Source organism: Denticeps clupeoides, chromosome 17 (genome assembly GCF_900700375.1).
Source record: "Denticeps clupeoides chromosome 17, fDenClu1.1, whole genome shotgun sequence".
Classification (NCBI taxonomy): domain Eukaryota; kingdom Metazoa; phylum Chordata; class Actinopteri; order Clupeiformes; family Denticipitidae; genus Denticeps; species Denticeps clupeoides.
Genome location: NC_041723.1, coordinates 18,299,153 through 18,311,381, shown reverse-complemented (window position 1 = coordinate 18,311,381; position 12,229 = coordinate 18,299,153). Strand labels below are relative to the sequence as shown.

At 41.9% G+C, this 12,229-nt stretch overlaps 1 protein-coding gene across 1 annotated transcript; it reads right to left on the bottom strand.

The window, feature by feature from the left end:
- Positions 1 to 1,443: 1,443 nt before the first annotated feature.
- Positions 1,444 to 10,808, bottom strand: c17h15orf39 (chromosome 17 C15orf39 homolog). The gene is made up of 3 exons (XM_028958907.1): positions 10,668 to 10,808; positions 5,933 to 8,893; positions 1,444 to 2,686 (listed from the first exon to the last, which is right to left on the bottom strand). The coding sequence occupies exons 2-3, from the start codon at positions 8,850 to 8,852 to the stop codon at positions 1,680 to 1,682; spliced, it is 3,927 nt and encodes a 1,308-aa protein (XP_028814740.1). The 5' UTR covers positions 8,853 to 8,893; positions 10,668 to 10,808; the 3' UTR covers positions 1,444 to 1,679.
- Positions 10,809 to 12,229: the final 1,421 nt, after the last annotated feature.

Genomic DNA, 12,229 nt, shown 5'->3' with positions numbered 1-12,229 from the left:
TTGTTTATTCCAGAGAAATTGTCCTTTAAAAAGATTTGAAATAATTTCTTTGTTAGAGCAATTGAAAACACCTAACACATAATAAAATAATGTCTAATATTATAAAAGAATATGAGCCAGTTAAATACATGGACATGAAAATGTGGCTCAAAACAAAAATTACCTAAAATAAAGCATACATTCAACCATCAGTCCTGGTATCACAAAAGATTTCACATAGGGTCATAGGCCTGGATTAACTTTTTTTTTTTTTTTAATGGACACTAGGCTTAATCTCTGAACAGAAAATGATCTTCTGATATCCTCTTTTTTTATGTCCTGTTGTTTCTGGACCTTCAGGTGCCACCAGGAGGCACCATCCAGCACCTATATCAGACCAGACTGCATTGTATGAGAGGCCGTATAAGACATTATCCATACTTGGTCTCACACACACACATTACTATACTCAGTCACAAACACTGACTGCACATTAAAGAGGGAATAGTAGTCATAATGTCCTTCATTTACTATTATACTCCCCTTCACAAATCATACCACTGTAAAAAGAAATATGATAGTGAATGTAAGAGAGAACGATATAATGTGTGACTGAGAATAGGAGTCTGTGAGAGTTTAATTGAAACAGAAGTGGTTCTTAATTCTCAGTTCCTGAAGAGGGAAAAATTAAGAGGTAAGTCAAACAGTTATCTTCCTGTTAGCATAGCATGCCTAGAAGTCCTCGGGTGACTAGATGTTTCGTTCTCCCCCCTAATTAAAAATAAATCTTAAGAATTTCATTAATTTAATTTAAATCTAAGAAATTTCAAATAACTCTTTGACTTACCTCTTCCGTGACTTTGATGAGCATCCACCGAAATAGTGTTGAGTTTGATAACGGGGTCCCATTACCTGGCTAACATTGTTGATAAGGAGCGCATCCACCGAGCAGCTCTTTCAATTTTCTAATCTCTCCCTCTTAATTCTCTGGAACTTAGAGTTAAGAGGGAGAGATGAGAATTAAGAACCAATTATGTTTCAATCAAACTCTCACAAAGACTACTATTCTTAGTCACACATCACATTGTTCTCTCTTACATTCACTATCGTACTTGTTTTTACAATGATTTGTATAGGGGAGTATAATAGTAAATGAAGGACAGTGTGACTGCACATGAAAGAGGGTATGGTAGTGTTTATGACATAGTATTGTGTGTGCGACACCAAGTATGGATAATGTCCTACACAGCATTGCACAATCAAAAAGAAAACTTTCTGATATTAACAGCTGGCACTGTCTCGCTTCACACAACTAAAGTAAGTAAGCAAGCACAACACAGATCAGATTGTGACACAAGGACAATAGCTGTGGCTCATATGCTTTATTCACAACCTGGAACATGGTTGCACCATCATATTATTTCGAAATGTCAAGAAATGCAACGAACAATAAAAGATTGCCAGTCATTCCTGAATTGCCAGATTGTAATAGATTTGACAGTCTAATTACATCGTTTGGTCACATTTCACATGTGAAATGTCATTTAAAAAAATGTTTTTTTAGTTTGCAAAAAAAAAAAATAAAAAAATAAAAAAATTATACAGTGTATAAAATATACAAAAGAACGGTCATTCAGGTACATTCAAGTCTGTTTTGGTCAACAGTATAAAATTACCATGATAAAAGTATTATAAAACCCTCAGTCTTCAACCTTCAGCCACCCCTTTTTGTAGTCCATGAGCAGCTCCAGATAATACTGCCACTCAGGCTCGCTGTCGTACTTCACTTCAAACACTGTTTTCAGTGGGTTGGGGTGAGGTTCGTGCACCCTGAGTACCACGCCACGGTACCAGACCTCAGTTTTGTCATTGTCCTCGTACAGATGGCGAATTCTTTTGCCCACCAGGTTGGGGTAGGAGCTGTTAGCGATCTGCACAGCAGAGCGCAGTACCCACCTCCGGCGGTCTGCTCTGTGGCAGGTGGAGAGGTAGGGGCAGTATTTCATTGACCTGCGCGACTGCTTTTGCAGGCGGTCCAGAGAGACATTTGTGGCTCGTCTCTCCCTCCTGGAACTGGGATGGCTCCTCTCATGTTTTCTCTTATTATGCATCTCACGCCTGTGTCCCCTGGATCTCGTAGGATCCAGGGTTTCTGTTTTCTGCTGGTCAGCATCCTTAGAGAAGTCTGACACTGCCTGGTAGAGAATTTTATCACCTCGTCCGTTTTTCCTCAAGAAAACCTTCCTCAGTTTGAGGATCATGCCCGAGTGGCTCTTGGGCACTACCTGAGTCTTAGAACAGCTAGAGGCCGATGGAGACTGATAAGACACTGTACTCTCAGATTCAGTGTCACTGTTCTCTGGTGACAGCTCATCTGATGACACTGGGCCACCCCAGGGTACCTCAGGGTCTTGATTGATTTCCTGCTCCTCCTCTATTTTGATCAAGTCATTTTTTTCATCAATATAGCTTGCCTCTGGTTGGATTACCAATGTCTCCTCATCCAAGGATTTCACAAGACCCACGTTTTCAGCTTCCTCTTCATGTGAAGAATTTTGTTGACAAGCTTTCTTGCTCAAATCTTTCTTCCTTAGAGTTTTGAGGCAAGAATAATCTGGGATAACAGCACACTGCAGAGGATATTTTCCTGAATTTTCCTCAGTATGATCCATGCCCCTCCTCTCTGCTAGGTCAACACATACTACACCTGCAGAACAAAAAAAACAAATTACTACAAACAGAAAGCAAAGGACTTTATCTGAGCTGTAGTGGAGAAATTTGAACATCTAATTAGCCTAAGTGTATAGACATGGTCAGCCTGTTCCTTCTTGGGATTGCTAACAGAAATTACTAAATCTCAGGAGCCACTGGTTACTGAGAGTCACAAACGTAATGTGAAGTGATTGTCATTGTGATACACAGCACAGCACAGGGTGCACAACAAAATGAGTCCTCTGCTTTTAACCCATCACCCTTGGTGAGCAGTGGGCAGCCATGACAGGCGCCCGGGGAGCAGGGTGTGGTGATGGTGCTTTGCTCAGTGGCACCTTGGCGGATCGGGATTCGAACCGGCAACCTTCTGATTACTTAGCCGCTTCCTTAACCTTTTAACTGCCCCACTGTCCCAGAAACATTGCTGTACATACATTTAACAGACAATTCTATATTCTAAAAGGCACAACAGAAACAAGTGGATGCCACTACATCTTAGAATGAAGCAATAAGAAGCAGTGCATGTGGTTTTCCAAGAGGAATCCTGAAGCTCACAACATAAAAGGAAACCAGAGAATGGACAAAATTATACACTTATTTTGAAGTGAAAGCAAGTAAATATAGACTAACAACCAAATCAAGAACCATAGCAAATGTCATGTGAATAGCCAGGATGTGCTGAGAACATATCAATACCTTTATGGCATTTATCAGAGGCCCTTATCCAGAGTGACTTACAATCAGTAGTTACAGGGACAGTCCCCCTGGAGACACAATGGTAGAAGTGGGATTTGAACCCGGGGACTTCTAGTTCATAGGCGAGTGTGTTGCTTACTAGGCAACATTTATTTAAATCAGTCTATTTAATTAAATAAAATTAGTTATAGAAATGCAAATTGATCATTGATATATACCAAAGCACACATACACATATAGAAGACATTAAATCTTAAAGCACTTAGTCACACTAAATTATAAGCATTTAGAACCTTACTCTGATCCTGGCTGTGCCCATAAATGTTAAGTGTCAAGCATATTTTAAATACAATTAGAATACACAAATATGCAATTAGAAAAACGAAGAAAGGCTAGGCATGCACACCGGTCCAGATGTTTTGATTATGCATGACCAATTTTTGAATATGAAGCCCTGGTGAAGTTTGGGCCAGATCCATGGCATTTGCAATAAACGTCTGCCTCTATAATTTACTGTTATGTACGTTTCTTGACAGAATCTTCAGCAAATCCTCCAGAGCCCATGCCGGCATATCACAGGGCACACACATCACTCACACTCACACCTATGTCCAGTTTAGTACCATGAATTCACTTTGAGTACAAGAGAAACAAGAGAACCCAAGGGAAAACCAGGAGATGCATAGCACACACAAAGCCGGATATGAGGGGCAATTTAGGACTTGTTACACAAACACGTGAAACACATTCACATATGAAACTGACAAGCATGCATTTATACTACTGAAAACTCGCACACACACATATGAAATGCTCACGCAGATACAGGTGAAATGGACTTATGTAACAAACAAAAATGTATCTTAAACAGTGTTTCACTATAACCGGAAGGCGTTTCACTATAACCGGAAGGCGGTTCTATAGATTCTTGTGTGGCGACCAGATTCAAATTGGGTAGCGACACCGCTCTCCCTTCCTGCTCGCAACCAGCCACAGTGCGCCTATGATTTATTTATTTTATTTTATTTTTTTTAAACTTAGCTCATTCCCGGGAGTTTGGGCCAATGAAGACATAATACAGTTCTTCACGGATACACTGCGATGTATTGAGATGATACAGAGCGAAAGAGAAGAGAGAGCGGTGTCACCGATTTGGACTGCGCATGCGCAAAATTCCATTACCGTTTTGAATTGGGTCGCCACAATCCATAGAACAGTCTTCCAGATGCACTGAGTTTTCACTCATGTGAACATGTGCAAAGCTTCACTTATGCTAAACGGTGTGTTAAACGCATATATAAGTTACATTTTTTGGTTACATAAGAGTCCATTTCAGCTGTATCTGTGTGAGCATTTCATATGTGTGTGTGTCCATTTCAGCTGTATCTGTGTGAGCATTTCATATATTCATGTGTGTGTGTGTGTGTGTGTGTGTGTATGTGTGTGTGTGTGTCCATTTCACGTGGATCTGTGTGATGTATTCTTATATGTATGTGTGAGTTTTCAGTAGTATAAATGCATGCTTGTCAGTTTCATATGTGAATGTGTTTCACGTGTGTTTGTGTAACAAAAGTCTGAAATATTTCCTAGCCGGGATACAAACTCACAATTGTGTGCCCATCATTTACTGCTCATCATAAGAAAAGCCACACACCTGGACTTCGCCATCTTCCACCCCCCAAATCATGTCATTCTACTAATACCTTTCTTTTTTTTTTTTTAAAGTAAGGTTCTTAGCAAGTCTCTGTTGAGCCGAATTTGCAGATTTAAGTTTAGATATACAGGTATGAAGATCAGATTTGGACTACTAATGCATGAATGAAAAGGATATAAGAACGGCATTAATGAAGCACCTACTGCATTGAACCTGTGCTTGGCACAAGAAGATGGATTGAAGCTTACCCAAGGGGCAGTGCAAACTTGAACAAAAACAAAAAAAAAAAAAAAAAAAAAAAAAGATACCTGGGATGATTTTGGGGAACCATCAGAAGAATTGGAATCTGTAAAAATAACAAACTGCATTTAAAAAGAAATAAAACAAAAAAAATGAATGAAAAATATAATTGTATGAATTAAATGAATTAATATAATTGTAGAATTACAGTCTAAACATTAGCTTAATAGCTCCCCCCCCTCCCCCCCGACAACCCAAGAGCCTATATTACTTGGACAAATGTTATGCAATTAATTCTATTGAAACCTATATCTGTGTACTATTTACAATATGTAAATAGTAAATGAAATCAGCAGATTTCATAACTTTTTATTGCTGTAGCACACCCACAGGGCATTTGGCAAGGACGAATAGCCCTATGTATACTTACCGTAGATATATTTCTTTTAAAAATCCATAATCAAAATTTTATTTATTCAGTCCCATAAACCAATGCTTAATAAATAATCAATTATTTTAATGGACAATACAATTGTTTTCTATCAAAACATCCCTGAAATATTTTGAAATGTACGATATGTTTGCTACAGACAATTTGTGCCACAACAAATGAAAATGTGCAAGCCTGAATATGAAGTTGACTCCACTCACCCAACACCTTGTTCACACTGACATAGTAGAGCAAGTTCAGCACATCAGGGTAAACTTCTGGCAGATGTTTCAGTGACAGGAGCCGACGGAGCTTCGAGGAACAGGCCCGTTTCTGTAGCTGGGTCAGATGTCTCTCTTCTGACAGAGTAGCTGGCCTCAGCTCCACACGATGCTCCTGCAGCACCTGGTCAATGAAGGTGCCAGGAACCTGTGGGAACAGGACCTCTTTAACCAGGAGCATGGGGACAAAGATAGCTCCGGCCCTGATGACATGGGGGAAGGGGCAGGATCCAGAGGCAATGTAGGTCCTCAGCTTTTCCAAGACCTTCAAAAGCACAGCAGATAGCTCCTGGTCAAGAAACCACACAGCCCTGACTCCAGTGCCCACAAGGCAAGAGATCTTCTGTGATTTAGCAGGTGGGTAAACAGGTTCACCCAAGTTCAGATGGGACAACCAGGTCCTCAGGTCCTGCAGAGGCCTCTTTGACATGAAGTTGTGTAAGAGTCGCAGGAGTGACTGATGCAACTCCATGAAGTGGTGACGGGCCTGCCTGGAGCAGTCAACAGCAGCCTTGGTTTCGACTGGTGATTTCAGGATCTCTACAGAAGTAGAGGAAGCAGGGATCTGGAGAACTTTTGGCAGGACCATCTTAAAGTTGGTGATCTTAAGTGCTTGTGGAGGAATCTTCTGAAGGCAGAAGTCTGTCTCTGAAGTCTGTGGTGGCATTGTGGGTACAGGAGGTGGTGAGACCACAGGAGGAGTGTCTTCTCTGATGCAGTTCCCTGTCAGAGTTGGCTCAGTATCATGTTTTACAGCAGTCTGAATCCTGCATTCAGATGTGATTGGGTCTTTAGCATCTATGAGGACACTACTCTTTAACTCACAGTCACTTTTCACCACAATGTTGAGGCCAAGCATTGATTCAGCATTTACAGAGTCACCAAGCTCCTTCTTTACTATTGTTCCAGTTCCATCATGAGTATTAACATTCTTGACCATGTAAGCTCTTATGGCACAGGGTATCTCCTCCAGTTCCATTTTCTCAGATTTAATCTTCACTTCCGTATATGCATTATCACACAAAGCTCTTTGCAAATCATCCATTTGTGGCTTCATTTCTTTCTCAACAACTACATCTTGCTTCATCTGCTTTGGGGTCATGGGATGGTCATCATTCTGCCACTGCCTTGCTGGAGGTAGCATTCCAGTAGCATCTAAATAAGCTTTGTAAGGGGCTAAGCTGAATACATTATTAATGACTGGCATGGGAGGGGAAGGGGGTGTCTGTCCCTCATCTGCTTCCCCATGATCTTCACATTGCATATAACTGCCAGGTATGCAGTCTCCACACTTACTAAATGTTCCCTTCATAAATTTGCTTTTACTCTGATCACAAATGACCAACTTAGAGGTTGGTGTATCAGGCAAACCCCCAGAGGTAGCAGATACTCCGCAACCCCCAGTTGGATAGGCTGGTCTGTTCAGATGTGGACCTTGCGGTCTCTTCACAGGTGACCGATTACTGAAGCTTCCATTATCTAATTCGAATGGTGATTGCAGGATTCCTGGAGTTCCATGTAGTCTATGAAGAGGTTTTGGGGGAAATGTGGGTTTTGTCCTCTGCATAGAGTAATCGAGAGGTCGATCTACTTGCAGATTAGGTACAGACATGTGATACTTCTGAGGGGGTGCTGTAGATATTTCCCCATTAACGTGAATCTGATAAGCAGGATGAGGTGGTGCAAAGTTCCTCAGAATAAGGTGAGATGGTAGGGGCAGATTAGTATAAAATGGAGGCGCAAATGCCTGGTGAGGAGGGACGCCTTCTATGTACTTTTGCCCAACACCTCGACAGGCACTGGTGCTCTCTGCATCGAAATGAGGCCGAGAATTATATAGGAGATTCCTCTGTGGTATCTGCATGTACCTGGAGTCAGGTGTTGGATCCTGATAGGCTTCGGGTGAAATTCCACATTGGCTCAGTGCTTCAGGGTCATAGTTGTGCAGATGGGATGGAGGAATGTAGTAGGCTCTAGTGGGGACCTGAAACCGCTGGCATCGCTCTGGAGTCGGACCAGAGCGAGAGGGTCTGCAGGTGTAGCAGTCGTGGCTCGGGTGGCTAAAGGCTGAAAACCTATTGAGTCCAGCTGAGCCCATGCCTTGACAGTCTTCAGCGGTCACTTCTTTTTGAGGTATCCTCTCTGCATCATGCTCAGACCTGAGCTCTCGCTGCTGCATTAGTCCCTTGGGGTCTCTTCTATGTAAAGATGACACATTACCATAGTGTCCAAACCACTCATCATCAAAGATGTTAGGCATGACCCCATGGGGTCTGCTCTCCAAGCCATACCCTGGTCCCGTGGAACATGGCAGCTCTGTGAAACAAGGATGGGGTCCATAAACCGGCTTGGGAATGGCCAGGCTCACAGGGTTCTCCATCTTCTGTGAATGGTCTGCACCTCCCAGTGTCTTCATGGCCACTGGTGTGATCAGACTTGCCACATTGGGACTGCAATTACCTGGGCTGGGAGAATAATAAGAAGCAAACATTTGCTTCAGCATTAGCCCCTTTTCCAAGGTAGGAGAGCTGTTCCCCAAGGACATCGCACTATCAGGGCCGTAAACAACCTTGCTTGTGTTTGACGCCCCCGTGAAAGTAGGGTGACACAGAGGGCTCCTGCTGTTCCTTATGCACATCCTGCTCCACTGGGAAGCCGTGTCCACTCTCTCCTGACCAGGGAGGTAATAGGAAAGGCAGGCTCCAGTGTACTGTGCAGACTGACTGCTAGAATAACGTGGCACATCAGTGGACTTGGAGAGTTCTGGCAGGGGAACGGCTCCCACGTCACCCTCCAGCCTGGCCGCCTTGCTCTGCGGCACAGGATCCATGAAGCTTTGTTGGCGTTTGCTGCCCATCATGGAGTCCAGTCTTTCAGATAATCCAAACACTGTGGCTTAGACTGTAAAAAAAGCAAGACAATTCATTTTAATACATGATGACATGAGAGCATATTCAAGTGCCTACAGTATGCATTTTCCTACAGTCTATTGTTTTTTAAAATAAACATGTATAGAGAGACTTAAAAGTGTGAGTGTGTTTGTGAGAAGGTGCTACATCATAGCTCAAAGTCATACGGTCCTACCACAACACCCATTACAAGCCAACAAGTTCCACCTGGCAGGCGTAGCCTTCATATATGACATTCGCCACAGAAGATTGTGTCTTCAGCCCACCTTCCGCTGTTATCTGAGGTTCAACACTTGTTCTGGTTTCCTGTGTTCACAGAAGCTACAGTGCACGCTGAATCTCGAATTCATCTTCATAAGACATATTTTGAGAGTTAGAGGAAAATAAATAAAATAAAATAAATAAATAAACAAATAAAGTGCAGTACTGGACTATACTGTGATAAACCGTGAACTAATACTTTTACATAACTCACTGGTTTCATCAGCTGTAAAAACCACAACCACTAATACCGATAAATTCCAAGAACAGGAAATGTACCAGTGGAGAATCTGAAACTTTGTGTGCGTAGAAGTCCTAAAAATAAAAGCACTGCCCACATTCTCACATATTTACATTAAATTCAATGATTTTGCATGCTTAATGTTTCAGGATAGAAGGAAATCAGAACTACTGAATCTAGTGTCTGTACAGGAACCCACCATAAACTAGAAAGTCCAATTTATATATTCTGCACGCTACCTGCACAATGTCCATAAAGCCAAAATATAAAACCAACCTGGGTGTAATCATTTAAAACCAGCATATTCTGAATATTTAGGCACTGAGCTGACAGTAAAGGCACAAACTTTTCACAGCCACAGTGTATTTGGAGAAATATTCCATCCTTCTTAAGTGTTAAAAGTACAACGGCTGGGATCATGCAGTATGTGCAGCGACTGAGAGAGAGAACGTCGACTGTATCAGTCATTTATGAAGCAAAGTTTGAAATTTGAAATGAAGCAAGTGAAAAAAAACTCACAAAGTGTGAAGTGTTGATCCTGTGCAGCTCTCTGAAGCATGACATGCAGATACATCAACTTACATAAACTGGAGTAAACATGAAACGCACCTAATATGGAGTATTTCTTGGAATACAGTTTAGTTTCTGTATTTCTAAGGTTTCACAGCTATGGAAGAGGACAAGCAGCACAAACACACATTGCACATGTAGCCAATGAAAGTGCACATTTTTAAAGTACACTAAAAAGTAATAAGCACAATCATTCCTCTGCCACTAAGTATATAAGAAAAGTTCAAGCCCCAAAGATAGAAGGTTCTCCTCTGAAAACAGCCCTAACTTAATGGATGCTAGAACTGGGAAAGCAGTTCCCTCCAAACACTTTTGCAGGGAAAACTCAGACTGGCTATACAGAGCATCTCGAAACTCACTCTGCTTTCCTTTTGAGTCTTGAGTTTCCTTTTATTGTGGCAGGTATTTAAAAGTTAAGATGTGCTTATTTAGGTGGACACCCAGAAAGTCGAAAGGCAAGTTCAATTTAATGTGTGCATGCAACAACATTGGGGGGAAATAATAAAGCGCCTCGGCGTTTCCCGTGGGAAAATGGAAGATCCACGCGACAGGCAAATAACATGCAAATAGCCACCCAGCCCTAAATACGGGGCTGCATCCACCCGGAATCCCGCTCTGTTGTTCACCAACTTTTCCGTCCAGAAGTTCCGTCGCGAAACGCGGTTTTGAAAGTAGCGCGCAAGAAGGAACTCACCCATAAGTGCGCGGCTGGTGAATAAACTCCATAACCTCCGAGGCTCCCCGGAGACAGGAGCACAAGGAGACCCGACAAGACGGGGGAGGACAGGGGGAGGACGGGATACACGACGTCTGCTGCGCTGCCCGCCGCCGGTGAGAGCTTCTCGACCGCCGCCGCGTTCAGGGCGCGCGCGCGGCGCGCAGCCAATTACAGGACGCCGGGAGCACGTGGGAGGCGGAGCCACGCACAGAAACCCTATTTATTATTCTAATATCCAAATGAGTGATTAATGAAATTGAGACGCGTTTTCAAAAAAAAAGAAAGTATTGTTCTGTGCTGGAGGTGAAATTCAAATTCCAGTTTAAATTGAGCGTGTAATATTTTACATTAAAACATGCTGTTTTTATTCTGAGTTAAGAAGTGCTTTAATGGAAAAAACAATCACATTTGAATGTAGAAAACAGAGAGGTAAATTTAGATCATTTAAAACGCCAATAAACTCATAAAAAGGACACATTGTAACTGCAGTAAAGGACATTATGACACTGTGTGTGGGGATAGGGGCTGGGGGCTGGGGAGGTTGTCAAGATTTTTATTGCCTTCCAGCAAATGCACAGAATTGTGTATCATATATTAGAACTTTAAAAATATAATTCAGAGCAAATCATATGATTGAAATCAATTGAAAGCATGATCCGTGTCATCTGAGTCCCAGATTTTCATTACATAATGAAAAAAAAAAATTTGATTTTTTTCTTTACACTTATGAAAGAGTTTGCACATAATAAAACACTAATTTCCATCCAAACATCACAGCAAAACCGAATTCAACATAAAACACACTGTGTCTGTTGAGCAAACATTAACCATGCAGCAGAGGGGTTGTTTGTCTCCATCTTTCCACCCAACCAATCCACATGTGGTTTGTGGATTTGGAGAAGGTTTATGACCATGTCCCCGGGGGCACCCTATGGGGGGTGCTCCAGGAGTATGGGGTGAATGGTGGCTTGCCAACTCTGGGTCAGGAGAGCTGGTGGTCAGGAGAGCTGGTGGAGGTGGCTGGGGAGAGGGTTGTCTGGGATTCTGCCCCGCGACCTAGAAAAGTGGAGGAAGACGAAGACGTAGAAGACCTTTTCACCCACAGCTGCTTTTTAAAGTGTCTTTGTAGCCAATGTGTTCCAGAGGATTATCAGGCCTTATGTCATCACGTCCTGCCAGGTCCACTGTCAGGTCAGTCCAAAATGCGAAATTATGTGAAATTAAAAAACACAAATTCCTTTTCGAGTAACATAATTCTGATAAGTACTCACAAAAAAGGAGCGGTTGAATTTTTGGAAACCTGCCCTAAAGGTCTTTCAGAATGAGAATAGTTTCTCAGGAATGCCTCTATTATCACTTTCATTTTTATATAGTACAGAATGTGGATTTTATTACATTTTATTTTCATACATAAAATGTATAAATGTTAACGTATGTTTTCTTGTTGTTTTTGCTTCTACCTTATACATTTGTATTTTATAATTGCATAATCAACATTAAACTACTGAATTAGGTAATATAGGTTGAATATGTGTATG